At 66.0% G+C, this 27,206-nt stretch overlaps 4 protein-coding genes across 4 annotated transcripts; 2 read left to right on the plus strand and 2 right to left on the minus strand.

Annotated features, from left to right (window-relative positions):
• Positions 1-125: 125 nt before the first annotated feature.
• EMIHUDRAFT_59791 (hypothetical protein) lies at positions 126-616 on the minus strand (the record flags this gene model as incomplete). The annotated part of the gene is made up of 2 exons (XM_005756894.1): positions 126-336; positions 588-616. Coding segments are annotated over 2 exons (240 nt in total), but the record flags the coding sequence as incomplete, so codon positions are not given.
• A 4,548-nt stretch (positions 617-5,164) lies between these two features.
• EMIHUDRAFT_453848 (hypothetical protein) lies at positions 5,165-17,722 on the minus strand (the record flags this gene model as incomplete). Its single annotated transcript, XM_005756895.1, has 18 exons — positions 5,165-7,462; positions 7,599-7,722; positions 8,938-9,272; positions 9,338-9,424; positions 9,631-9,711; positions 9,917-9,997; positions 10,153-10,233; positions 10,432-10,512; positions 10,720-10,800; positions 10,933-11,277; positions 11,419-13,491; positions 13,615-14,184; positions 14,280-14,447; positions 14,529-14,612; positions 14,692-14,977; positions 17,181-17,245; positions 17,322-17,621; positions 17,681-17,722. 18 exons carry the CDS (start codon positions 17,720-17,722, stop codon positions 5,165-5,167), a joined length of 7,182 nt encoding a protein of 2,393 aa, XP_005756952.1.
• A 4,394-nt stretch (positions 17,723-22,116) lies between these two features.
• On the plus strand, positions 22,117-23,741 carry EMIHUDRAFT_41775 (tRNA modification GTPase; the record flags this gene model as incomplete). The annotated part of the gene is made up of 3 exons (XM_005756896.1): positions 22,117-22,296; positions 22,392-23,231; positions 23,301-23,741. Coding segments are annotated over 3 exons (1,461 nt in total), but the record flags the coding sequence as incomplete, so codon positions are not given.
• A 1,545-nt stretch (positions 23,742-25,286) lies between these two features.
• EMIHUDRAFT_221009 (hypothetical protein) lies at positions 25,287-25,869 on the plus strand (the record flags this gene model as incomplete). Its single annotated transcript, XM_005756897.1, has 2 exons — positions 25,287-25,733; positions 25,861-25,869. The coding sequence occupies 2 exons, from the start codon at positions 25,287-25,289 to the stop codon at positions 25,867-25,869; spliced, it is 456 nt and encodes a 151-aa protein (XP_005756954.1).
• Between the last annotated feature and the right edge of the window lie 1,337 nt (positions 25,870-27,206).

Raw genomic sequence — 27,206 nt, forward strand, 5'->3', positions numbered from 1 at the left:
CCGGGGATTGCGGCGGCGGCGGGGGGGGAGGCGGCGGCGGCGGAGGGGGAGGCGGCGGCGGAGGACTGGTCAAACGGGTTGAGCATCGCTGGCGACCAGCCGTTGGAGGAGGCGAGGCGGGCGGCGGCGACGGCGCAGGTGGTGTTGCCGGCGAGCGTGAGCGCCGCTTGCAGGAGGACGAGGAAGGAGAGGTCGGGGCTGTTGTAGAAGAAGTGGTACGTGCACGCGGCGACGCCGGACGCGTGCAGCGGCAGCATGCCCCACGTCAGTCCCTTCCAGCGCTCGTTGCCTGACAGCGCTGCCATCTGCCACACCATCCCCATCGCAAATAAGTACCTGCGGCGCGCCGCCGGTCGCTGAGGAGAGAGCAGGGGCACCTCGAGATGCGGGGAGAGGTGGGGAGAGGTGGGGAGATCTACCAACGCAGCCCAGCAGCGTGATACGGGGAGATATGGGGAGATGTGGGGGAGATGTGGGGAGATAGCACCGACGCCGGGAAGCCCGGCAGCGTGATAGATAGGGGGAGATCTGGGGGAGATATGGGGGAGAACGGGCTGCTCTCTTGTCCCCGCAAACAGACAGCTCACTCGAAGACGGACGAGAAGTGAATCGCCCACCTGTTCACAGCTGCAGGTGTGAATAGACGCCGTTCACACCGACGTGGCGAGCAGTGAATCGGTCACGTCGGGATCGACAGCGCGTTGGCAGGCTCCGCATGCAGCGGCAGCGGCGACGCGGCGAGGAGGTCGGCGGGCAGCGCCTGAGCAGTACTGACCACCGGTGAATGATCGCCACCAACTGAGAGCCGACGAGGACAGCGGCGGCGCGGCGCCCCGGCGCCAAACAGGAACGGCGAGTGCGCCTCGTTACAGTGATGAACCGCTTAGTTGATCGTTCGCATCCGGCGGCACGACGGGAAGGGCGAGTGCGCCTCGACGCCGAGCTGCGGGCCGGCGAAGGCGGAGCCGAAGACGGTGACGGCGAGAGCGAGGGCCGCGAACCGCTGCGGCCGCGTCCCCTCCATGCCCGCACCGGCCGGCTCCATCTTGCCACTGCTCAGTGCGCCTATCAACGGCGAGTGGGTGGTCCGTGGCGACGCGCGCGCCGCAGCTGGGTGCACTGGCACTGCCACGGAGCGCGCGCCGGCGAGGCCGAAGCCGAGGAACAGGTTCGATGTCGTGAGCAGCGCCTCTGCTCCGCCGTGCAGCCAGTCGACGTCTGCGAGCGACGAGGAGTAGGTGCCCTTGGTGACGATGCCGGTCAGCACGGTGGAGACGACAAACAGGAGGAGGAACTGGGCGCCGAACTGGGCCGTCTTGGGGCAGCGGTTCCCCTCGTACCCGAGAAAGTACAGGAACAGCAGGTACGGCGGCAGCGAGAGCGGGAAGAGCGCACCGGCCAAGTTGCCGGCCTGATCCGCGAACGCCAGAGTGCTGCTCACGTCGCCGAGGGAGGTGTGCACGCTCGCCACGGCAGAAGCGTCGAGCAGCGCGGCCGGCGAAGCACGCGGCGCCAGCAGCGGAGGCAGCGGCGAGGTGGGAAGTCGAAGCCTCATTACCGAGAAACTAACAGTCCGCTGTGAACAGACGCACTTGCCGTCGGGGGCAAGTACCCAAATCGGCTAGGTTGGGCGTGCCTCCGTAAGAGAAAAAAACCCTCCGTGAGCCGCTCCTCGAGGCTGGAGACACTGGGCGACAGGAATTCATTTTACGAGAAAAGAGGTTCCTCTCTCTCGGAGGTTCTCGAGGTGGATATCCTTCGGCCGCGTTGGGTAGCGAGGATTGGTGTGACGCGATCCACGCAGGCGTGATTTCTGACGGCCGACCGTCAGTGCACGGAGTTGCCCCTTCTCGCCGACTGCCCCGGCTAGTTCCCGAGGTCGCGCGGGGCTGACCCCTGCGTCCCCCGAGACCTAGCGCGGGTGGGTTGGAGGGGGGCTGCCTCGCCCCGCTCCTCCCCATCGGGCCGCATGAGCGGCCACGCCTCGCAGATTCGTTTCTCGCGCCTGGGTCAGGCGCGCGGGGCATCCCCCGGGTCGCTTGACCAGCGATCCGAAGAGTGGCCCCTATGCGAAGCTAGGAAAAAGCGGGGCCCCCGGGGTACGCCCCCCCCCCCCCCCCCCGAGGGGGGAAGGGAATTGCGGGGTCCCCACGGGCGCCTCAGTTCGGCCCTCCCGAGGAGAGGCGGAGGAGAGGCGGATGAGAGGCGGAGGAGGGGCGGAGGAGGGGCGGCGGAGGGGCGGAGGAGGGGCGGAGGAGGCGCGGCGGCGGAGGCGCGGCGCGCGGCGGCGGAGGCGCGGCGGCGGAGGTGCGGCGGAGGTGCGGCGGCGGCGGAGGCGCGGCGGCGGCGGAGGCGCGGCGGCGGAGGCGCGGCGGCGGAGGCGCGGCGGAGGCGGAGGCGCGGCGGCGGAGGCGCGGCGGCGGCGGAGGCGCGGCGGAGGCGCGGCGGAGGCGGCGGAAACGTGCCCCGCCCGCGGCCAACTCTGCGCCGGCGCACTTTCAAGCTGCTCACGCGCAAGGTGCTCGACGAGCCCTACCAGGGCTTCCCCGGGGGCATCATCGCACGCACGGGTGTCGGTGGTAGCGAGTGAGCCGCGCGGCGCGGCTGTGGGTGGGAGTCAGTCAGTCGCTTGTCACAGATTAGTCCAAGAATAGACCGTCGGAACACCGAAGACGCGAGAAAAGTTCGGGATCCCGAAATAATGTAGGTGCACACTGGGCAGGGGACTGTATGTATGTAGGAAGGTGAAGAACAGTCAGGCTCGGGAGATGCGCAGCCATCGATTCCACATGAATTCCAACTGCGTGCAGTTGGGCGGCGACGGGCTGTCATACATGCGCCTCATTCACCGCCTCATTCCCAAGCTGTTTCTGGAACGTACACCGGTCGTGATTCCTAGGCTAGGCGAGGCGCCTCACGGGAAGTTTCACGTGCTGCACGGCGGCTGGCGACTGTGGTGGCCGCTGCTCATCGATGCAATTGGCAGCCGTGGTGGGCAACCGAAAGGTGAAAAAAGACCCGACAGTGTCAGAGTTCAACGAGCACGAACACTTCTTGCGGATCGCTGTCGAGGCCCTCGCCGAGTACGTCGTGTTCATTTCACAAACCGGCAGCGACTACAGGCACTGCGACGCTTTTTTGCGCGAAGCTGAGCGCAACTTGTCGTTCGGCTACATCTGCCACTTCCTCTCTCTGTTCGGATTCCTGTATGTTGAAATGCGAGCGGCTGTCCGGAAAAACGACTCGGCCACTCTGGATCGAGTGTGGCGCGAGAACCTCCCGACGGCCCGTGCAGCCAATAAAACCAACTACAGCCAAATGTCCGTCATTACCGTGTACTGGGGCGGGGCGCTGAGGGAGCCGTTGAGGACTGTGCATTTCACAACACTCGCACCCTCCGCTGGCTCGACACGCATGTGGGCCTCGACTTCCCCATTGAGCAGCTCAACAACTGGATTGCGGACGCCTGCCCGAAAATCATCACAGAAGAGTGGGTTCGCAAGTTCATTCGACGCGTTCCCTTCACGCAAACCGTCAACCGTTCGGTTCGCGCGGCGCTGCACGCCAACCGCGAGGACGAGTCGGAGCATCTCAAACACATCGCCAAAGACAAGGCGCTGATTGTGCTCTTTCTAAAGGAGAGGATCGGAGACACCTACCAGGCTGCGACTGCCGCGAGCGACGCAAACTTGCTCGATCTGGACCTCAGCGAGTGGGGCGGCAACCGGGACGGCGCCGCAGGCGACCGACAGCGCCGCGCAGGTGCGCCGTGGAAGAAGATGGAGCGCTCCATGTCGGACGTTGAAGAGTACGTGCGCGAGCAGGTCACTAAGCTCTGCCCATGGCACCTGTGGGCGTGACGCGTGCCTTCCCCTCCGCCATAGCCTCCCCCCTGACCGCGGGCCGGGGCCGAATTGTGTCTCCGCGCCCTCCGAGGCGCGGTCTCGGTGTCGCTTCCGCCGCTGTTCACTATTTTTATGTGCATTAAGCTGTCTAATGAGTGCACCCGGTACCTGGGTGCGGCTGCGCTTGCGGGTAGCGGCGCGGGGCGCCGTCGCGCGCGTCTCCGACGCGCCGGCCCACGAACGGCGAACCGGCGGTTCGGCCGTGGGAGGCCTCTCGCGCCCCGAGGTCGGCCTCGACGCGGCTCCCTCGGGCCGGGCCCGTCGCCCCGCACCATCAGACGGTGGCGGGTACCCTCCCCGCCCCCTCCCGCGCTCAGGCGCCGCCGCTGAGCCGCCGATACGCAATTCGTAACATATGGTTAGATGGAAGCGATGCATCAGACGTGTGCGTAATACATGAGGCGTAACCCCCTCTCCACCGCCGTTCACGGTCGAGCCGAGCGTAGTGCATGTGCGCAATGCGTCGGTCATAGGCCCACCCAGCCCCGATTTACGATCCCACTGCGTAAGACGTGTGCGTAATACACCCCGTGCGTAGCGCCCCGAGAGAGCCTCTCAGTCTCTGGCAAAGCTTACATAAAACAGATGCGTGGTGCGTGGTGCGTAGCGGCCAGAAGGTCGATGGTAACGATCGGTGCAGAAGACGTGCGCATAATACGCAGCACATTTGAAATCTCCGATCGGGCTTTCTGTCTGTACGCGTAAAGCGAGGCGTATGCGTGACGCATCACTGAGCCGCCACCCGGCTTGACACGGCACCAAAATACACGACGTCTCAGCGACGTCCTACAAACCGTGGCCATGGATGTGCATAAGGTGGCCAACAATTGCATTAGTGGCTCTTACATATCCATAGCGGGACTAATCACCTCCCGCTTGGGCTGGGGAGAACACTTGAACAACGTTGAGGATTTCAGCCAACAATAGTGCAACTGTTAGGCCCAAAGTTACAGTAACGTTTGACAACCCTAGGTAAAAATACGACTTTCTCATTGAGCTGTAATGCGTAAACTAAAGCGTAAGACTTAGAGACCGTAAGAGAGTGCTAAGCTCACTATTAGCTGTCCCCTCTCCACCCCGCGGCGAGCGCACGCTCGGGCGCGCAAGCTCTCACCACACGTCCTACGGCTGCACTAAAGGCTCCTGGCGCGGCTCGGCGGGGCGCCGCCGCACGATGGGTGCGCCACCGCTACGCGGCGGCGGAGGAGCTCCCGCTGGGCGCCGCCGCTGGAGCGGCCCCGCGTCGTATTATTGCACCGCTACGGCTGGACCATTTGCTGGGGCTCCTGGCTGAGACTTCCTTCGGCGAGAGAGTCCCGAGAGGCGGGGCGCCGCCACACGAGGCGCGCCACCGCTATGTGGCGGCGGAGCAGCTGCCACCGCCGCCTGAGCGAGCCCGCATCGCACGGCACGGCTCCCATGCTTGTTAGTATGAGGCGCAAGCTCATCTTGCGGTGCGCCGGAGCCGGGTAGAGCGGCACCGCCACCGTGTCGAAGAGCTTGTACGGCGGCTGCAGCAACACCTGTGGCGTCTGCTGGATAACGTTGCAAAAGGCGCAACCGCCGCAGCTGGGCTCTTGCTCGTGGACCATGGCGATGGTGATGCGCTGGTTCCCCATCGCCGCTTGCGCGAGGCGCGCGACGGCGCCGCCGGCGTCCAGAAAGGTCTTATTGTTCAGGTAGAGCAGAAACACTACGTGCCCGGAGAGCCGGTCCGCGCTGGCTCCCTCGAGCGCCTCCTCCGCATCGCGGATCGTGACCCCCTCGGCGCTGGCGGTAGAGCCGCGCCCCTCCCCCGCCGCATTCTTGAGCTCCCCTGCAATGCCGACGGCGCCCTCATTGCCGCGGCACACGAGGATGGTGACGGGGCCGCTGAAGGCACAGGGCCCCGGTTGAAGAGGGACCATCAGGCCGGCGTCAAGTTCAGTCTGGCGGCTCGCGTAGTAAGGAGAGTGGAGGAGCATGCGCAGCGCGATGGCCTTGAGCGACTCGAGTTGAAAGGCGTTGCCCCGCACCCACACGATCGGCGCCGCCTCCTCAAACACGCGCGCGAGCATCTCGCCTGGCCCGCTGTAGTTAGGGTAGCCAGCAGGGGCGGTCTCGACGCAGTGCTCGCGGCACTCTGCCTTCAGGTCCTTGATCGAGGCGCCGCCCTTGTCGACGTCAGCCTCCTGGATCGGGATGAAGGGCCGGTTCGAGCCGAGCGCCGCGTACAGCTCGCGGCGACAGTTGAAGCTCATGAAGTATCTGGCGCTGAGGAAGACGAGGAAGGTCATCGCGTCCCTCACCGACTCCTCGAGCCTGCCCACGTCCTCGAGGTTGTCGACGTCGAGCCAAATCCGGACGCCGGGGATCAGCAGCTGCAGTCGCCGCACGACGGTGTGCGTCTGGTCCTGGCCGGTCCCCCAGCAGTGCGAGATGAAGCCGTGGAAGTGGCATGTGCGCGGCAGCGTGAGGACTGGGGGACGGCCGGAGGAGGCGAGGCGGATGGTGGGTGCGCGGACGGCGCTGACTGTCTTAAAGAGGACAACGAGCAGCGACGTAGCGAGCATTGCGGCGGTGAGCGCAACGACAAACTCACTCGCGCCGCGCGCGCTCTCGAAGCCGACGAGGGTCTTGCACATGTCCTCGTAGGCGGCGCTCTCGCACAGCTGAATCATCATGCCGGAGATGAAGCAGCAGGCGAGCAACAGGTTGGCGGTGCACGCCAGGTAGAGGTCGTCGTCGCGCTTGAAGGGCTTGGCGAGGGCAAGCGCGGCGGCGTAGAGGGCCGAGACGACGGTGGCGACGACAAGGCGGAGTAGCTTGCTCGAGCCGTCGTCTGTCTGGATGAAGAGCACCAGCGAGGCGAGGAACAACTTGCGGCCCATATCGACGACCTCCCAGAAGAGGAAGCCCGGGTCGTAGTCGCGCCAGAGGAAGCGGCTGGCTCGGGCAGTGGCCCTGACTCGCTGCGCCCGCACCTCGGAGCGGATCGAGAGCAGGAGGACCAGGAACGAGAGCGGCACGAGCACCGGCCAGAGGACGAAGAAAACCCAGAAGTACGCGTCGAGGCCGCTGTACTCGTCGTCGTCGGCGCTGCAGAGCACGTCGAGGTCGGCAACGAGGTAGCTGCGCCTCTCCCCTGTCACGTCGTCGACATTAAACGACTCGCACTGCCGCGCCTTGAAGATGGAGCGAGACACGGAGGGCAGCACGAGGTAGGCGACGAGGATGGCCCAGTAGAGGAGGCGACGCAGCGTAGCACGGACGAGGTCGCGCCGGAGGGCGTCGGCGCGACCAGACAAGAGCCACTCCGCGAGGGCGTAGCAGGCGAGGGCGGCGCCTCCGAGCAAGATAGATAGGATTGGCCACAAGCCTGCGAGCAGTAGCCGGTCTCCCATAGAGCCGATGCAAGTGTCCGGATAGGTGAGGCCGAGCAGGTCGAGGCTGATCGCGTCCATGAATTCGGTCCAGCGCGTAAAGTCCTCGTGGAGGCGGACGCCGTAGACGGGGCCGAGCGTCGCGGCGATCTGGTAGAAGCTGACCAAAATTTTGAACTTGGGCTGGAAACCGACCTAAGGCAAATGATGCGAAAGGTGTCTCGCCACACGCAATGTGTGAGGCAGCGACGGGCAACTACCATTCTATGATCGGCAAAAGTCCACGGCAGGAAGAGGCAGTGCAGGGTGACTGAGGGGGCTGCACGCCGACCTGCGACTCGACGATATCAAGACGTGCTCTGAAGCGGTCCCATGCCTCGGCGCGGGCGAGGGCGCGGTACAAGACGAGCCCTGTCCCTGCGAGAGCGACGACGACTCCCGCCAGGACGCCGAACCTCCCCGCCGTCGGGCAGTCGGCGCAGCCTCGCTCCGCACGGCTAAAGTACTGCTCGTCGCTCACGCACCACTCGCAGAGCGGGCCGGTGTGGCCGAGGTCGCAGCCTGGGCCGGCGCCGCCAGACGCCGCGAGGAGGCGGCGAGAGGCCTCCGTTGAACCGCCCGAGCCGCTGCAGTGGTCGGAGGCGTCGCACTCGTGAATTTCGGTGGTGACGAGCGAGGCGCGCCAGTAATCGCGCCGGACGCCGAGGGTCTCGAGAGTGGTATTGGTCGCGCAGTTGGCGTTCGGCGGGCAAGGCTTGCAGTAGTCGGTCGGGAAGCGGAAAATGTCATCCGGAAGGGCGCTCGCGTCCCGCAGGTAGAAGCCCTCCTTGCAGAAGGAGCAGGTGACGTCGCCGCTCTTGGAGCCGGTAGGGTAAGGGCAGGGCGTACACTGCGACAGGCCCTCGCTCGCCGCGTAGGTGCCCGCCTCGCACTCCTCGCAAGCGGTGGTGGAGGCTGCGAAGTTGCCGTTCGGGCACAGCACGCACGCGGACATGTTGGGCGAGGGGGCGATGCTACCTGGAGCGCACTGCGTCTGCTGCGTGGAGCCCGCGGTGGCGAAGTGGCCCGGCGTGGCGGCGGTGCACTTCGAGGCGGCGGCTAGGTTGGTTGCGCGCGAGTAGCTGCCCTTCTCGCACGGCAGCGGCGCCGCCGCGCCCTCGGCGCAGTAGCTGCCCTCCAAGCACGGAAGGCAGCCCGTCGCGCCCGTGTCGTTCTGGTAGGATCCGGCGGAGCAGCGCTCGCACTTGGAGAGGCCAGGCGTGGCGGCGAAATGGCCGGGCTCACAGGGCGAGCACGTCTCGCTGCTCACCGCCCCTGGCGCCGCGCTCGCTGTGCCGATGGGGCACAGCTCACACGCCGCGCTCGAGCTGGAGCCTCTCTTCGGGTTGAAGCTGCCCGCAAGGCAAGGCTGCCAGACAAGGCGCGAGGCGGCGCCCGCGTCCTCGCAGACGCCGCCCTTCGGGCAGGCTTCGCAGGCGGCGCTGCCGACGTCGGGGGAGAAGGAACCCGCGGCGCAAGGCAAGCACTCCTCCTGGCCGCTCTCTGGCTGGTGTTGGCCGGGGGCGCAGAGGAAGCAGTCCGAAATGTTCGCCGCCCGCTCGTTGGGCATGTGGGTGCCGGCGGGGCACTTCTGTGGGAGGATGGATCCCTTCGGGCAGAAGTGGCCGGACCAGCAGGGGCCGCTGCAGTCGGAGGTGAAGTGGTACGACGCGTTCCCGTAGTGACCCTCGGCGCAGAGCCTGTTGCAGCCGGACAGGTCGCCGATGATCTGGCCGACGTTCGGCATCCAAGATCCGAGCGGGCAGTCCCACGTTAGAGGCGAAGCGGCGAGGATTGTGATGTTGTCTGGCGCAGAGTTGCCGAAGAAGGTCGTGTTGCGGAGGATCGAGCCGGAGGCAGCGATGCGGGAGGAGAAGAAGAGTGCAGCGGGGGGTTGGCTCGCGATGCTGTCGACAAACTGCGAGTTGGTGAGAGCTAGGCGCTCGATACCGACGAGAATAAGAGCCTACAAAGGAACAATGTCTGGTCTCTTCAGTCTCTGCACCCTCTTGTGGAGGGGGCGCGCGGCACCGCTTGAAAGCCACTCGTGCAACCGACAAAGCGGGCGCTCTCCAGCGAGATGTCGCCGCTGTTCTCCACGTACATACCTCCTCCGTACTGCGCGAGTTAGGGCGGGAAGGCGTAAGCGGGGAGGGCGAGAGAGCGAGAGAGGGCGGGCAGGCCCAGAGCGGCCCTTTTGGGGAAGGCGTCCCCCGTTTGCCGAACCATGTCCCTCTGCCTTCCTCTCCCGCTTCCGGCACCGCAATGGCGTGCGAGCGTGCGTGTGCGGGGGAGGCGAGCGTGTGCGGGCGTGGGAGACGCACATAGGCAGCCGTGCACTCGCTGAAGCTGGCGCCGTCCAGCGAGACGTCGCCGCTGCTGCCCACCCACATACCTCCTCCGTGCTGCGCAAGTTGGGGCGGGCAGGCATTAAGCGGGGAGGGCGTCAGAGAGCGAGAGAGGGCGGGCCCTCGCGGCCCTTTTGGGGAAGGCGTCCCCCGTTTGCCACCCCATCTCCCTCTGCCTTCTTCTCCCGCTTCCGGCTGCGGCGATGGCGTGCGAGCGTGCGTGTGCGGGGGAGGCGAGCGTGTGCGGGCGTGGGAGACGCACATAGGCAGCCGTGCACTCGCTGAAGCTGGCGCCGTCCAGCGCGACGTCGCCGCTGCTGCCCACCCACATACCTCCTCCCCACTGCGCAAGTTGGGGCGGGCAGGCATTAAGCGGGGAGGGCGTCAGAGAGCGAGAGAGGGCGGGCCCTCGCGGCCCTTTTGGGGAAGGCGTGCGGCGATGGCGTGCGAGCGTGCGTGTGCGGGGGAGGCGAGCGTGTGCGGGCGTGGGAGACGCACATCGCCAGCCGTGCACTCGCTGAAGCTGGCGCTTTCCAGCGAGACGTCGCCGCTGTTGTACACGATCATACCTCCTCCGTCCTGCGCGAGTTGGGGCGGGAAGGCGTAAGCGGGGAGGGCGAGAGAGCGAGAGAGGGCGGGCAGGGCCCAGAGCGGCCCTTTTGGGGAAGGCGTCCGCCGTTTGCCGAACCATGTCCCTCTGCCTTCGCCTCCCGCGGCGATGGCGTGCGAGCGTGCGTGTGCGGGGGAGGCGAGCGTGTGCGGGCGTGGGAGACGCACATCGCCAGCCGTGCACTCGCTGAAGCTGGCGCCCTCCAGCGCGACGTCGCCGCTGTCCCGCACGCGCATACCTCCTCCGGACTGCGCGAGTTGGGGCGCGCAGGCATAAGCGGCGAGGGCGTCAGCGAGCGAGAGAGGGCGGGCAAGCCCAGAGCGGCCCTTGGGAAGGGCGTGTCCCCCTTTGCCACCCCATGTCCCTCTCCCTTCTTCTCACGCTTCCGGCGCGGTGATGGCGTGCGTGCGTGTGTGCGCGGGGGAGGCGAGCGTGTGCGGGCGTGGGAGACGCACATTGCCAGCCGTGCACTCGCTGAAGCTGGCGCGCTCCAGCGAGACGTCGCCGCTGTCGATCACGTACATACCTCCTCCCCACTGCGCGAGTTGGGGCGGGAAGGCGTAAGCGGGGAGGGCGTCAGAGAGCGAGAGAGGGGGGGCATCCACAGCATTCCAATGTGGCGAGAGCTTGCGGGGCCGAGCGGTGCGTGGGAGAGAGGGGCGGCGCACTAGGTTAGCCTCGCAGCCCGTGAACGACACGTCCTTCATCGCAATGTCGCCAGCGCCAGAAGCGAGCACCGCACCGCCATATTCACCAAACCCGTCCACAAAGTGCAGCGCCTCCAGGTAGAGGCTGCAGCCGCTCGAGATGGAGAACATGTTGGAGCTCTTCTTGCCGTCTAGCGTCGCGCCCTCCCCGCTGCTCCGGACCGAGAGGAGCATGTCGCCGCCGCACGCGACGTTGCTGCTAAAGGCAAGGCGGACGCCCGGCGGGATGAAGACGGCCGCGTTGCGGCCCTGGTCCACGGCCTTGTTGATCTCGTCCCGGATGTCTTGAGGCGTGTGGGCGAGGGCCTCGCCAGCGGGGATTGGAAGCAGCGGCGGACGAGGCGGACGCAGCTGCGGCGGCGGCGGGAGTAGCGGTGGGTACGGTGGCGCTTGCTCCTCGCACGCGCCGCAGCTCGCCGGGCAGAACAGCGAGACGAGCGAGCCCACGGTAGCGTCGGGGTTGACGGTTTGCAGATCGAAGTCGCAGCCGAACGTCAAGAAGAACGTGCAGCCGCCGTAGCTGGCCGCGAGACCAAAAAAATCGTTCTCGCACAGCAACGCCGCCACAAGCAGTGGCGATAGTGGAGTGATCTCCTCCGACTCGCACGCGCCGCAGCTCGCCGGGCAAATTAGCGACATGGTCGAGCCCACCGGAGCGGCGGGGTTGATGGTGTGCAGGTCCGTGTCACAGCCCACCAACCCCGCCGTTAAGAAGGCGCAGCCGCCGTAAGCGGTGAGCCAAGCGGTGAGCAAGCCGCCCGGATCGTCCTCGCACAGCACCAGTAGCGGTGGGGACGGTGTCGATGGTGGCGATGGTGGAGTGCTCTCCTCCGGCTCGCACGCGCCGCAGCTCGCCGGGCAGATCCGCGAGAGAATCGAGCCTTCCGGAGCGGCGGGGTTGACGGTGTGCAGGTCCGTGTCGCAGCCCAGCTGCGTCCCGGCGTAAGGGCAGAGCAGCGCGATCAACTCCGAACCGTCCTCGCAGAGCACCGGCGGAGACAGAGGCGGCAGCGACGGCGGCACCCCCCAAAGTCCGGAGCCCTGCTCACCAGACCCGGTCTCGCCAGAGCCAGCTTCGCCCGAGCCAGCCTCGCCCGAGCCAGCCCGAGCCACGGGGAGGGCGGAGATCAGCAGGAGCAAGGTCACCGAGCCGAGACTCTTGCTCAGCCGAGGACGGACCGCCTTGCTGGGCCGCTGCCCCGAGGCCGCACCGGAGCGCGGCGCCCGCTGCCCCAGCAGCAGCCAGCAGGCGCCGCACGCTTGGAGGAGCAGCACCGCCGCAGGGGCGCAGCACCACCACCACTCGCGGAGGGAGGGCCGGCCAAGAGTGGCGGCGGCGTCGACGATGGCGCGCACGGAGTCGCGCGCGCCGGTCCGGAGCAGCTTCTCGCCCTGCGCGATCTCGATTGTCGGCCGTGACTGCCCCAAAGTCCCGCCACCGGCGCGGCCGGTGCCAGAGGCGCGCAGCGCCTCCGCCAGCGGGTGGAGAAAGTTGCGGTCGGAAACGGGGGGTGGCTCGAGCAAGCCGGCGTGGAGGGCGACGCCCTCGTCCCACGCGTGCGCCGAATCGCCCTCGAGCGAGAACTCGCTCAACTTGTTGGCCTTGCGGCGCACGTTTGCGTCCCCTGACTCGCTGGTCGCGCACGGGCACTCGTTCATGATGCACGCCTCCTTGTGGGCCGCCTCCACGCACGCGTCGCTGCCGAGCGACGCGGAGGCGTTCGGCACGTGATGTGCGCTCGATCCGGCCGCGCCGTAGCCCGCGAGTTCGACGCTCACCAACTTCTCCACACGTTCGCCGCCGCGGCAGCCGTCAAAGGCGGAACTGGTCTTGCGCGGCCCGCCGAGGCTGCCGCGGTTGAAGACCGTGCGCTGTAAGTCGGCCGGGATGCCCAGCATGTCGAGGATGGAGCCGCACGCTGGCTGGGAGGTGTCCTCAGCCGCCGTCTCAAAGCCGCGCAGCGCCGAGCGCGCCGCCTCCGTCGAGCGCCCGTCGTGGTCGATGCAGGCGTGCTTGACCGAGTTCGAGCCGAGGGCGTCGCCCGCGATGCGAGTCGGGCCGCTCTCGGATTGCGCGAGCCCCGCAGGCAGGCCGAGCAGAAGCAGGCGCACACACAGGTGCACATAGGTGCACATTCGGAGGCTGCCGAGAGGATGCGAGGGCGCAAATCGGTGTGAACAATCCAAGAGTCCATATCTTCGGGCCTTTGAGTTGCGGCGCCACATCACCGTGCCGATGGCGCCGCAGGCGATGGCGAGGAGGATGAGCACGAGTGCGGGCATGAGAAGCGGCGAGCAGCTCACGAGCGAGGACGCCTTCGAGGCGACGGCGGGCGAGAAGGCCGAGGACGCCGCGGAGGCGACGCCGGATGAGAAGGTAGAGGACGCCGACGAGGCGACGGAGGCTGCCGAGGCGACGGCAGACGAGAAGGCCGAGGCCACCGCCGTCGGGCTAGGCACGGCGGGCGCGCAGTGGCCCAAGGCGGGCATGCAGACGAGGAGCAGCCACCGGAGGGCGCCCTCGGCCTTCGTGTAGCCGCCCCGCACGCAGTCGGCCGCCGCCTTGAGGCCGGCGCGACCGCCGGCGCCGCATGTGCCAGCGCCGGCGCCGCATGTGCCAGCGCCGGCGCCGCACGTGCCAACGGCGAATGGCGCCTTGCCGGACGTGGTCTGCGGCTCGCGGCGCCGGTCCGGCGAAGGCGGCGTCTGCGGCCCGCCGCGCGGCTTCGGTCGCCGGTGCGAGCCGCGGCCCTTTGCCTTGCCAGACTTGCGCCTGCCCTTTGCCTTGCCAAACTTGGGGTTGTTGCGGCAGCGCATGGCCTTGCGCCGGCACTTCCCCGAGCGCCGCGACTGCAAGTCCGCCCACTTCTCCCGTTGCTCGGCAATGAGATCGAGCGCGGCCTTCGCCTTCTTCAGCCGCCCCTCCCAGTGCTCGCGCTCCTTGGCGGCCTCGGCCTCAGCCTGCCCCGCGCCCGCGACCGCGCTCAGGGGCTTGGGCGCCACGGGCGCAATGCCGCCGGAGGTGGGGACTCCCGGCGACGGCGACTTCTCGCCGTCGGCGGGCGCAGCCTGGTAGCTGACGCTCTCGCCCAGCCGGCGGACTGCAGCCTCGACGCCGTCCACGTAGCCCGGTCCGGAGCCGCTGCGGGCCGACGCGGGCCCGCTCTTCCCCGCTGCCATCGGCGTGGGCAGGCCCGGGTAGCAGGTGGTGTCCTGCAAGCGCGATAGGGGCACACGGGAAGGGAGATTAATACGGGTGGGTGGAAAGCAAGGAGTGCCAGGAGAGAATGCTGCGGGCCGGCGCTCACCGTTGGGTCGGGCGTGTTGGAAACGGTCTTGGCCGACTTTTCGACCTCCTTGGCAGCCTCCTCGGCGACGGCCTCCTCGGTGATGGGCGCCTCGGCGACGGGCGCCTCCTGGGAGGCGGACACCTCGGCGGCGGCGGGCTTGATGGTCGCCTCCTCGGTGGCGGACTCCTCGGCGACGACGGGCTCCTCGGAGGCGGCCTGCTCGGCGGCGGCGGCCTCCTCGGTGGCGGCGGACTTGGTGGAGGACTCCTCGGCGACGACGGCCTCGTCGGAGGCGGCTTCCCCGGCGACGGCCTCCTCCTTCACGACGACGTCGTCGTTGACGCCGCACGCCTGCGTGAGGGAGAAACGTAAATGTTTGGAGACGGGGACACCGCAGGGACAATGCCGATCCTGGCGTGCGCGTGCGCACCTCAGCTCCGAGCGAAGGCGGCAGCGTCAGGCTCGCGCGGCGGCGCTGATACCACTCCTCATACTCCGCACTGGAAGCGAAGTAGCCACCGACCTTGACGGAAGCCGTTGGCCCGAGCTCGGTCTGAACCTGGGCCCCCTCCGCGAAACAAAAGCTGATTGGCACCTTTGCGAGGCTCCGATGGAACACGTGGGGGTTGTCGAACCAGACGCCCTTTGTTGATCTCACAACCAAGAAAGCCGACTCGCCCTCGCTCTCATTGAAGTCGACCATGTAGCGCCTCTCCCTGCAGAGCACATAAAAGCAACCATAAAAGCAACCATCAAATATGAATTAACTATTAAGATTGAGGCGCCCAGTACAGCGCTGCAGCTGCTGCACCAACTTCTGCAGATTGCGCATTCTTACTACTGCATATCACGCTAGTACGGTCGATTACTGCAGACTACTGCTGCGGACTACTGGGCATTGTTACTGTCGACTGAAGCTGATTACACGCTATCAATTAAAACTAATGACTATTGATTATTAAGAGGCGCCCAGTACAGCGCTACAGCTGCTGCACCAATTTGTGCGACTACCACTGCGCATTATTATTACTGTCGGCTGCTGCTGATTAAAGGCTGTTACTGTGGACTACTGCATATTAATGACCGTTGATTATTATGATTCGCCCAGTACAGCGCAGCTGCTGCACCAACTACTGCGACTACTGCTGCGATATACTGCAGCGGACTACTGCGCATTATTACTGTCGGCTGCTGATTACACGCTGTTACTGTGGACTACTGCATGCTATCAATTACATATTAATGACCATTGATTATTATGAGTCGCCCAGTACAGCGCTGCAGCTGTTGCACCAACTTGTGCGACTACTGCTGCAGACTGCGCATTGTTACTGTCGACTACTACGGATTTCACGCTAGTACGGTCGATTACTGCAGATAAACGACTGCGGACTGAGTACTATGATGATCTCGGGGAAGCTCTCAGGCAATGATCAGGTTGAAGAGGCCAGCCAGCGCCATCTTAGAAGTCACAGGCGCACGAGACGTGGAGGGCGTACCAGTGTGATCGGCTGAGAATGAGTGCCTGTAGAAATTAGCCATCGCCCATCAGCGTGGAGTGCATGAATGAGTAACTACCACAGCCGAAGTTTGTGAACGAGTGAGAATGAATGACTAAGTAACTCGGCATCGGCGCATGAGAATGTGCGTGGAGAGTGTACCCTGTTAATGGGTGAGAACGAATGATTAAGTAGGAAGTAGTCATAGGCGCACGAGCGTGGAGGGCGCAACCTGTCAATGACGAGTGAAATTGAATGACATCTACCACAGCCGCGGCTTTTGAATGAGTGAGAATGAATGATTAAGTAGTAATTAGTCATAGGCGCCCTGTTACTGAGAATGGCTAACTGCCACAGACTTGACACGTGTGACTAAATTGTGATTAGTCCCTAATAGTAACCACGAGACGGGAGAGCGTTCCGCGTTAATGAGTGAGGGCGTATTTACGCAATCCTGTGTCGGTCTCGGCTGGGGTCTCGGGTAGATCTCGGAACCTCTGCGCGCGCAGCGGCAGCGCAGCGGAAGGAACACGCCTACGCGATCACAACCGTGTGAAAGAGAGTCAAAGAAGATGTCCTTTGTTTATGAGGGATCATGCGGGCTATGAAGGCATATAATAAAATCTCGGGCAATCTCGGGCAACCTCGCCTAAAAAGACAGAAAGAAATCAACGCGCCCGCGTGCCGCAGCAGGAGAGGAGACTGGGCTTCTTGACTTGACCGGGAAGGTTCGAGCCTGAGAGAGTAGAGCTGCGCCTACGGGCAACACGCCGCGGCGTTAGCGTCGCGACGACCGGCACACTCTCCCGTGTCCTCGGCGCTCGGACTGGAGCCGGGCAGCGATTGGCACGCGAGCGGGCTGCGTCGCTCTCTCGCCGGAAAAGAGTGGGGGCCATCGGGCGGGTTCGCTCGGTGTAAGGGTGGGGAACGAGCTGCAGCGGCCGCGTCTCGCGGCTCCTCGGCAGCAGCCTCACCTGCGAACGGGAGGTGGCAGGCATTGTGAGGCCGAGAGGGGCGTAGTCGCATGGTGGGAGCGGAGAGGGAGCGGCGGGTTGCGCGAGCGAGATGCGTCGCGTCGCTCGGGCGGCTCGCCGCGGGCATATGTGCGTCGATACGGCGGGGCCAGCGCGAGCGGAACGGGAAAGGCGAGGGTTGGACCTGTGGATCGAGGGGAATGTGACGCGGCGCTTTTGGATATCTATATGAAGAGGGTACCGAGTAGCCAGCCGAACGCCCCACCTCGATCAAAAAGAGCGCCTTCGGCACTACTCTCTCGAGGTCTCGCGGATCTTATAAATCAGCCGATCGTTTTTTTGTATTCAGCGGGGCACGCGCGGAACGGAATACGTGCCGACTGTGTATAACACTCGTGTCCTGCTGTCAAAAGCTCAAGAGTCAAGACAGGGACGTAGAGCTCTACATGCCGGCCTCAAATTTTCTCTTCGGCTCGCTTTCTTCTGTGCGCAAGAGCCGGGCCTCGCACGCCTGACGCCGGCGGCTCCTGGCCCTACTCTATGCAGAGAACCCAGCCGGGGCGGCCGCCGTAGCTCTCGGCCCAAACGTAGCCGTTTCCGTTCACCAGCGGTGGTGCGTTCTCGGCCGCAACCTCCTCGGTCATACCTTCGGTGTCGCAGTGGTCGGTGGTGGTCCCACCGTCGGTCGTCATGCCGAGCGCGACGCGCTCCTTGTGAGCCGCGAGCCATGCTGCGATTGATGCGTCGGCTCGCGCACTTGCTGCGTCCTGGCGCTTGTTGAAGTCTGCCGCCGCCTTCTGCCACTGCCGCTGCCGCAGCGCCCGCAGCCGCTGCAAGGTCTCGTCGGTCAGCAGCGTCTTCGACTGGCGGTCCTCAATCACGGCGGCCTGCACCCGCGACAGGAGAGAGAGAGCTTTTGTGGTGTTGGTGTACGCAATAACGGGACAGGGTAGTCGTTCTCTATAGCTCCCCTTCTGGCTCTTAGCATGAGCTGCGCCCCGACCCCTTTCGCGCAGCAACACCTTAAACTTTTAGGCCCTCCAAATTCGGGTCGGAGCGTAGCGGAGTGGGCCCCGAGAGTTTGAAAAAGGAGACGGACGCTTGCGTCCTAGCCTCCAACAACGCCTCAACCCTGCTGCTCTCTGACCACAACCTCGCGGCCCGCTGCACGGCTCTTTGAGCGCGAGAGGAGCTACGAGGCGGCGGCGAGCGCAGGCGGCGGCGGCGGCGGCGGCGCGGCGGCGGATCGCGGCGCAGACAACGGCAGCAATCTGCGGCACACATACACACACGCCTCCCTTGCACTATACCACTCACACCGCCGCCGCACTCTCGGGGAACCTGGTTTGTGGACCTCCCGCACCTGTCCTGACAGTCCTGACAGAGTCCTGACAGAGTCCTGACAGAGTCCTGACAGAGTCCTGACAGAGTCCTGGCGGGGTCCTGACGGCGCACGGTCTTCACAGTGCTCACAAGTGCCTCCGACGAGACCTCCACCTTCCTTCACTGCAACCCTCCTTCCCCTCCCCCCCAGCAGTGAATGATAGACGCCCAGGTAGGTAGGTAGGTAGGTAGGAAGGTGAAGAACAGTCAGGCTCGGACGCCCAGCCCCCCTTTCGACCGTGCGCGCCCTCTGCGGAATCGTCCTGATGGGGCAGTCCTGACGCAAACTTGAGAGTCCTGACAAGCAAACTTGAGAGTCCTGACAAGCAAACTTGAGAGTCCTGACAGAAACTTGAGAGTCCTGACAGAAACTTAGAGTCCGACGACAGACAAAAGAAATCACGCTCACTCTCGCGCCACTCGGCTCGACCATGAAAGCGCACAAGCAAGAGAGGCGCGGCCATGGTGCAGGCAACGTTACAGCCGGCAACGTGCAAGAAGGCAGCAAAGCTCGGCCACGACGTCCATGGCCCGCGCCCCCCCGATTTGCCACCGGCGGCCTGCAGGCCAGCGCCGAGCAGCGGACCGACTGCTGACCGACTGCTGACCGACTGCTGACCGAGGCAGCGCCCACGGCAGCGCCCACAGCAGCGCCCACGGCAGCACCCACGGCAGCACCCACGACAGCGCCCACGGCAGCGCACACGGCTTGGCTGGCCATGTCAGCCGCGCAGGGACCCTCCCGCGGGTCCAACCCGAAGCGCTCGACCGCTCGACGGCGCAAGTCGGCTGACGGAGCGAGCCGCATAGCCCTCCAGTGCTCACCGCAGGATCAGGCCCGACCGGCCCACGCTCACGGCCTGGCCTGCCTGTGGACCAGCAAACTCGTTGGCTGTACGCGAGCAAAGAGCTGCGTGGCTGGGTTGTGAGCATACCGTCCCCGTTGCGCCCTTTCCCTCAGTGGAGGGCCGTCCCTGCCCTCGGGAGTAACTCGACTGTACACCCCTCCCTACTCTCTAGCTAAGGGCTCTGTTCACAGCGGGGGGGCAGTGGTTGTCCTGGCGGAGTCCTGGCGGAGTCCTGACAGAGTCCTGACAGAGTCCTGACGGAGTCCTGACAGAGTCCTGACGGCCTATTTTGGAGGTTTTCAACTTTGAGGTATTGTTACTATGTGAGGGTGAAATGAATGAATCAGTTCTTTGGGACAGTGCAATCCTTTTAATTATTACCTCCAACTCAAAAAAAGTCTGATGTCAAACGGACAACGGGGTCCCTTATGGTGGCCTGTAAGGGTAAGGTGCGGGAGGTCCACAAACCAGGTTGGGGGCGGGCAGCGGCGGCGGAGGAGAAGCTACGGCGGGTGACGACGCGGAGACGGCGCTGAGGGAGCGGCGACCGCGGCGCGACGGGAGGCGGTGCAGCTGCGGCGGCTGCCGCCGCCTCGGCTCGACAGCAGCTGCATGGCTAAGCCTCCCCTTGAGCTCGCTCGCGCTCGTCGTCGCCCCTCGGTCAAGTCCATGCCCAATCCTTCCCACATCCGTCCACCCTAGACGAGGCGCTGCCCCGATTACCGCTCCGCATCCATTCCTGCCTTGCTCGCGCGCTCTGGTCGCCCTTCACACGGACTCACGGATCCATCAGTCGAGAGCATCACACCAACCTCCATAACTGCATTGACTTTCATCGCCACTTCCAAGACCGCCCTGTCCGCCTCCGCTGTTATTCCATCCCGTTCCCCCTTCTCCATCACTAAGGTCTCCACTCCACCTCCCACCCGGAAGGCACATCCACTCTCCATCAACTCCACGCTCTTCCTCCGACAAAACACGGATAGCATAGGGTGGCACACCGCATTCGCACTGAAGTTGTACTCGTTGGCCGTTAAATCTGTTTCCACTCTCCATGCCCTCACTCCAGCCACTCCTCCGATGCCAAGGTGACAGTGATGCCTTCCTCTCGCCTCCAACTTGCACCCACTCCTCTGCTCGAACTCTCTCCTCAGGTCCTCCGCCACCTGAGAGAGAGAGAGAGAGAGAGAGAAAAAAAACCCCCGCCAATGGCCGTTATCCGTTAGTGCGGACGTCGCCGCGGCTCGCCTCTGCCGCGGCGGCTGCTGCGCGCACGCGGCGGCGCCGCTCTCTCGCGAGACGGCTGGCGACGCGGCTCGCCGCCGACGTACGGTGCGCTCGTCCGACGGTCCGCAGCGTGGCGTGCGCGGCGCTGAGCGCCGCTCTGCGAGCGCCTCTGCGCCTGCACTGCCTGTCTCTGTTGCTGGTGGTGGTGGTGGTGCTGCTGCTGGTGGTGCCGATGCTGCTGCTGGCGCGGCGCGGCTGTGCGACTGGGCTCGACGCGCGCGTCGCGAGCGTCTGACGCGGCGGGCGGCGTCGGGCAGGTGCGCTTCTCTCTCGGGTGGTGGTGGTGGTGCTGCTGCTGCTGCTGGTGGTGCAGATGCTGCTGCTGGTGCGGCGCGGCTCTCCGACGCGACTCGATGCGCGCGTCGCGGCTATCTGACGCGGCGGGCGGCGTCGCGGGCGGCAGCGGTGGCGGCTCGCGGGTGGAGGTGGAGGCTGGTGGCTGTGGTGGACTTTGAGTTTATTTCATGGTCGAGTACGGGGACCGGGGGGTCAACCGGGAGGCAGGGGGTTCAACCAGGCGACGGAGGACCGTGGGCCATCGCGGGGACCAGCTTGTCCGGAGGGCGGGCTGGGCAGATCCGGATGGTCTTCACGCCGGTGGGAGGCACCGAGGCGTCTTGGACGCTCAGCTCTACCTTAAGCTCCTGAGGGGCGCGTGGTTGTAACCACGTAGTAGGACTACAGCCCACCACAGACACCCTCCCCCACTCCTCACGTGTGTTCACACCCTGACCCTCTCCTCTCTCCTCTCTCTCTCTCTCTCTCCTCTCTCTCCTCTTGTCTGTGCTGTCTGCCTGACTCAGGCACTCAATCTGCCGATGCGTGATTGTGTGTGGGCTGCTCCGAGGGGGCCCTCTGTGCGATCCGACGGGTAGGGGGGCTGTGCCCGGGCGGTGTCCGGTGTGGAGTCCCCTTCTGATCCCGCCTGGGATGTTGGGTGTGAGGTTGTGGCGGCTTCGATCCCAAGGGGGGGAGCTGATCCCACTAAATAACCAACTCTCAGGGGCAGTAGGTGGGCGAGCTTCAGGCACGCTCATCTCGATCGTCAAGACGTCGCTACGCGCGGTCTTCCGCGGGGGGAGCTGCGTCGACGGGTGCGGGACCGCGGCGCAGCCAGTGCCGCGGCGAGGCCTCCGGCTGTTTGCGGCGGGCGGCTTGCTGCTCGCGGCGATGGCGAAAAACTCGTCTCGCCACACGCCAAGGGCTTATGCTCTGGCGAGACGTGAGGCGCATGCGCCCAGGAGGGGAGGGGGCATGTGTAACGACACTGCTAGAGATGCCTTTCGGGGCCCAGAGATAAAACTTCTGTGATGCCATGCGTGACCTAGTAGTGTCCCCAGCTATGGGCGTGTCCACGTTGGAGCCAGGTGTGGTGTGGGCGCGAGAATAGCTCCGCCGTTCATGGAGGCAACCGATGCGAGTCGACTGGTGTGTGTCGTCGTGGTTTCGTATCAAGAATTCTCTCTCTCTCCGCCACCTCTGAGGGGAAAAGCCCTCCGGCTAGCTTTGTCCACTGCTTCTCCGCAATCTCTCTCCCTTCTCTCTCTCTCTCTCTCTCTCTCTCTCTCTCTCTCTCTCAAAGGATATCCACCTCGAGAACCTCGAGAACCCCGCGCAAAAGAAATCGCGGGTCCCCTGTAGCAGGCCATTTACGTGTATGCGCTGCGCCAACCTGGTGCTCTCCTCCTCACTCGCGTGGGCCTCGGTCCAGCGCAGCGCTGCCGTCGCCGTCGGTCGCGCCACCGTCCCGCTCCTCCGCTCGGCGCAGCGGCGCGGCCCGCTGACTGCCGCTCGAGGCGTCGTCTGCTCGGCCGGGCCGTCAGGCTCCGCGTTGGATGGGCTGCAGCCGTCGGCGCTCGAGGCGGACACCATCTTTGCGCTCTCCTCTGGGGCGGGCGTGCGCGCTGGCGTCTCCGTCATCCGCGTCTCTGGGCCGCACGCCAAGCTCGTCTTGCAGCGGATGTGCCCGGGCGGCGGCGGCGGCGACGGCCTGCCGCCGCCGCGCCGCGCCGTGCTTCGCAGCCTGAGGCAGCCGGGCAGCGACGTCGCAGGCGGCGACGGCGGAGGCGGAGGCGGCGAGGCACGGGAGGGCGAGCTGATTGACCAGGAGTTGGTGCTGTGGCTGCCAGGACACTCCAGACACCTCCTAGACATTTCCCACTGGTTGACCAGGCGCTGGTGCTGTGGCTGCCGGGCCCTCGCTCCTTCACCGGCGAGGACACCGTCGAGCTGCACACGCACGGCTCGCCCGCCGTCGTCAGCGCGACGCTCGAGGCGCTCGGCCGCCTCTCGTACCACCGGCTGGCCGAGCCGGGCGAGTTCACGCGGCAGGCGCACGCCAACGGGCGTATGGATTTGACCGAGGTGGAGGCGCTCGGCGACCTGATCAACGCGCAGACGGACGCGCAGCGGCGGCAGGCGCTCGCGGCGATGGGGGGCGGGCAGAGGCGGTCGCTGGAGGCGTGGCGGGGGCGGATGGTGCGCGCTCTGGCGCATACCGAGGCGCTGATCGACTTTGGCGAGGACGCAGACGACGTCACCGAGGCCGCGCTCTCGTCCGCCGTCGGCGAGATGCGGGAGATCCGACGCGAGATTGAGGCCGAGCTGGAGGACGGGGGGCGCGGCGAGGCTGTGCGCGACGGCGTGCGCGTCGCAATCCTCGGCCCGCCGAACGCAGGCAAGTCTTCACTTCTCAACCTGCTGGCGCGGCGTGACGCGGCGATCGTTTCGCCGATCGAAGGCACCACCCGCGACGTGGTGACGGTATCGCTGCAGCTGGGAGGCATGCCCGTAGTCCTATCTGACACGGCGGGGCTCAGAAGCGACTCGGAGGATCCAATCGAAAGGCTGGGCATGGTGCGGTCGGCAGATGAGGCGGCCAAAGCACACGTTCAGCTCTGGGTGTTTGATGCGTCGACGCCGGTGCCGCCCGTGCTGGACGCCTCCTCCGCCGCCGCCTCGCCCACCACCGCCACCGCCGTCACCGCCACCTCTCCCGCCGCTGCCGATTCCGCCGCCGGCGAGGACGCTGACGGTGTCGGGGCAGAGGCGACCGGAGGCATCGCCGGCGCGCCGCTGCAGCTGCTGCTGCGAAACAAGGTCGACCTGTCGAGAGGCGGCGAGGGCGGCGCAGAGGGCGGCGACACGGCGGGCGGGGTGCCATCGGAGAGACAGTGGCGCATTTCCTGCACCACGGGCGAGGGCGTGGCGCCGTTCCTCGACCAGCTGGGCGGCATCGTGCGGCGGCTGTACGGCTCAGACGAGGGAGAGACGCCCCTCGTGACGCGCGCGAGGCACCGGCAGCACCTCGAGGGCTGCGTCGCTGCGCTGGCGCAGTTCGAGGAGCTCGCGTCCCTCGGCGAGGCCGCGCCGCTCGATTTGGCGTGCGAGGAGCTGCGGACGGCCTCACTCGAGCTCGGCCGCATCACGGGCCGCGTGGACGTCGAGGAGGTACTCGACGTCATCTTCCGCGACTTTTGCATCGGCAAGTAGCCGCGGATGGCATCAGCAGTTGGGAGAGGATGCCCCTATGAGATGCCGCCCCGCCCCCGTTCTCGTCCTTCTCTCCCCTGCAGTACACCTTTTACAGCAGCAGTGTGATGACTGGCTTGAGCACTTGAGCACTGGATAGGGTCGGTTCCGCATGGTACGGGACCCCTCGATCGTCTCGCCCACCCTCACTGGTGTGTTCATTGGGGGGGGTCATAACAGACACGGTACAGGATCGAGGTGCACGCTGCTGAAGCAGTGTCGTCCCCCCTCTCCCCGACGGCGATGGGGCGGTGTGACTAGGGGGTGCGCAGCGCCCCAAAATCCAGCGCTGTGGGATTTCGCGCAATCGCTTGACTCTGAAAAGCTCGCAATCCCTGCGGTGAGCGCTGTGGTCGCCGCAGACTGGCTCCGACTTGACGGCGGCATGGAGACGTGATGCCTCCATGCCGCCGTCGAGTCAAAATCGACATGCGAGTCGATCTTTGGCCCGCCAGAGGGATATGCGGCGTTTCGGGCGACAAATAGCGCTGTGACCGCGAAGTGGCGGTGGACATGCTCCCACGGTGCCGACGCGGCGCCGGAGTGGCCGGCGCTGCTCGCCGCGACCACGACGGCTACTCTGATGCTCCGGGCCGACCCGTCCTACCCGACGGTGGCACTCTTCCACGTCTCGCTCACGCTGAGAAAAAATCTGAAACGGCGTGCAGCAGAGTCACCGACGAGTCGGTCCGCGTGACTCCTCGTGTCCCGTACCGTTCTCACACATCCATAAACTCACTTTGGCCCCACTGAAGCGATGCCTGAATCCTGAATCCTCAGATTTTAGATTAGGACGCTGCGCACCCTCTAGTGTGACCGATCGAGCTACAAGGGGAGCTTGTTCAGCAGGATCAGGGGTGAGCCGAGCAGTTCTCACTTCCTCAATGGGTGAGCTTCAGTCCTCAGGCCACTCCCCCCCTTCACCCCTCGGCTCGTGTGGATTCGAACCACCGCCGGGATGGACGCTTCCTGCTTCCATCTTGAGAGATGACTGGCTATGACTGGCTTGTTGCACGACGGTAACATATGGGCGTCGGACTACACGGACACGATGTCTCAAATATGAGGGGTTTTGACTCCTACCGGCTCCTGACGCTATCCCTGGCAGCTCTGATGGCCAGGATCAGTAGTGTTGTGATGGAGGGTGCCCATACTAGCGCAGGAGCTGCCACACTCGCCCGGTGTGAAGTCGGTTTCGCTCGCTCCCCGTATTGGCCATGGGACCCCATCCGTATTGGCCGATGGGGAGGAACGGGGCGAGCCCCCTCCAACCCACCCGCGCTAGGTCTCGGGGGACGAAGGGGTCACACCCGACGACCTCGGGAACTAGCCGGGGCAGTCGGAGAAGTGGCAACTCCGTGCACTGACGGTCGGCCGTCAGAAAACACGCCTCCGTGACTCGGGTTACACCAATCCTCGCTACCCATCGCGGCCGAAGGATATCCACCTCGAGAACCTCGAGAACCTGGTGTGAAGTCGGTTTCGCTCGCTCCCAGCATCGCCATGGAGGCCTTCGCACGCGCGCTCCTCGGCGGCCTGGAGCGGGCTGGCGGTGTCTCCAGCGAGCTGAGAGAGGCCGCGGAGGAGCTGCTGCTCGGCGGCGAAGGCACGCTCCATCCGCTCGATCCACGCTGCCTGCCGTGGTCCGCGGGTGCGCCGTTCGCAGCGTGGCGCACCGCCGAAGAGGCGTCGAACACTGTCATGCTCGTGCTCGTCGACCTGAGCGGCGAGGCTGGCGAGGCGAGCTTGCCGCTCCCGGCCGACCTTCTCGGGCGGTGGCCGCGGCGCGCGCTCCTCCGCCTCTCGCAGCACCGCCTGGTCGTCGCTCCCGGGCCGCCGGGAGAGTTGACGGAGCGGTTTGGAGGAGGGTCGGGCGCCAGCGGAGAGGCGGCGCCGCCGCCGGAGCCCGAGCTGTACAGCGCCGACGAGCTCCGGCGCGGCTCTCTCACTGTGCGCGCGCCGCGGCGCGGCCTCGTCGCCTTGCAGCTGGAGGCGAAAGACGCCAGCTCGGCACTTTCCGAGACGCTTCCGGGACGCCTCCGAGACGCTCCCGAGACACCTCAGAGCAGCCTCGGAGACACGTTAGAGCGGGACACGCCAGAAGCATCCAGCCTCCGCCTCAGACACTTCCGAGACGCTTCTGAGACGCTTCCGAGACGCTGCTGCGAATCACAGGTGGCGGAAGGTGCGACCCACGGCGGCGAGTTGGAGCGCGGCGGCGAGTTGGAGAGCGGCGGTGCGTTGGGGAGCGGCGGTGCGTTGGGGAGCGGCGGCGAGTTGGAGAGCGGCGGCGAGTCGGAGCGCCGCGGCGCTTCCGCCTCCCTGAGCGGCGCTGGTGGCAGTGTCGACGGCGGCGAGGGTTGTGGCGGTGTCGACGGCGGCGAGGGTTGTGGCGGTGGCGGCAGCGGCGGTGGCGGCGGCGGCGATGGCGGCGGCGGCGGCGATGGCGGCGGCGGCGATGCTTCGTTGCGGGCGACGCATCTCTGGTGCAGCCGGCCGGATCGGCTGCCACGCGGTACGGTGATTCGCCGCGCGTCTGAGGGGTGTGCGCCTGCCCTCCCCCTTGGCACAGGTGCAGCATGCGGCGAGATTGCACGAGATTGCACGAGATTACCCGAGATTGCACGAGATTGCCCTCCCCCTCGTACAGGTGCAGCATGCGGCGGCTCGGCTGCCGCGCTGCCGCCGCCACCGCCCAGGAGGTGTGTGTGTGTGTGTGTGCAGAGAGGTGAAGAGACAGCCGCCTTGCCAGCGACCGGACACCATCGCGGTATGGGTGGACGCGCGAGACAGGAGATGTGACAGCACGCATCGAGCGGCACGCAGACACACACACACACACACAAGACACACTCGGCCAGCTCGGCTGCCGCGCTCTCGCCGCCACCGCCCAGGAGGTGTGTACGTGCGTGTGTCTGTAGCTGGCGTGTGAAGAGCAGTCCGCGGCTCGGACTAGACGTCAGCGCGGTATGGGTGCCGCTAGACGCGAGATGACGGCACGCATCGAGCGGCACAAAGGCACACACACACACTACAAGACATACTCCAGGAGGCGGCCGGTCGGAGGCGAGCGATCGAGCGGAGTCGTCCGTTGCAGCTCTGCCGCCGGTAGGAGGGGGTCGACTAGCACGGTGCCACTGCAAGCCGCTCGCACACAAGGCGGGTGGCCACGGTGGCCCGTCCGCTGATAGGAGGCGATGGCCCGGCTGGCCGGCTGTCTTCACTCGCGCCGCCAGCTCCGCCGCACGGGTCTGCCGCTGCCGGGAGGCTGCCCGCCGTTGAACGAGGGGCCTTCCTCGGTCACGGCGACGGCATCGGGTTTAGGCCAGCTGCTGCGGCTGGTGCGCGAGCTGCTTGCGGCGGCGGCGCTGCAGGAGGAGGGGCGAGGGGCGGCGGGGCCGGCGGGGGCGGCGGGAGCGGCGG

Source organism: Emiliania huxleyi, assembly GCF_000372725.1.
Source record: "Emiliania huxleyi CCMP1516 unplaced genomic scaffold EMIHUscaffold_94, whole genome shotgun sequence".
Taxonomy (NCBI): domain Eukaryota; phylum Haptophyta; order Isochrysidales; family Noelaerhabdaceae; genus Emiliania; species Emiliania huxleyi.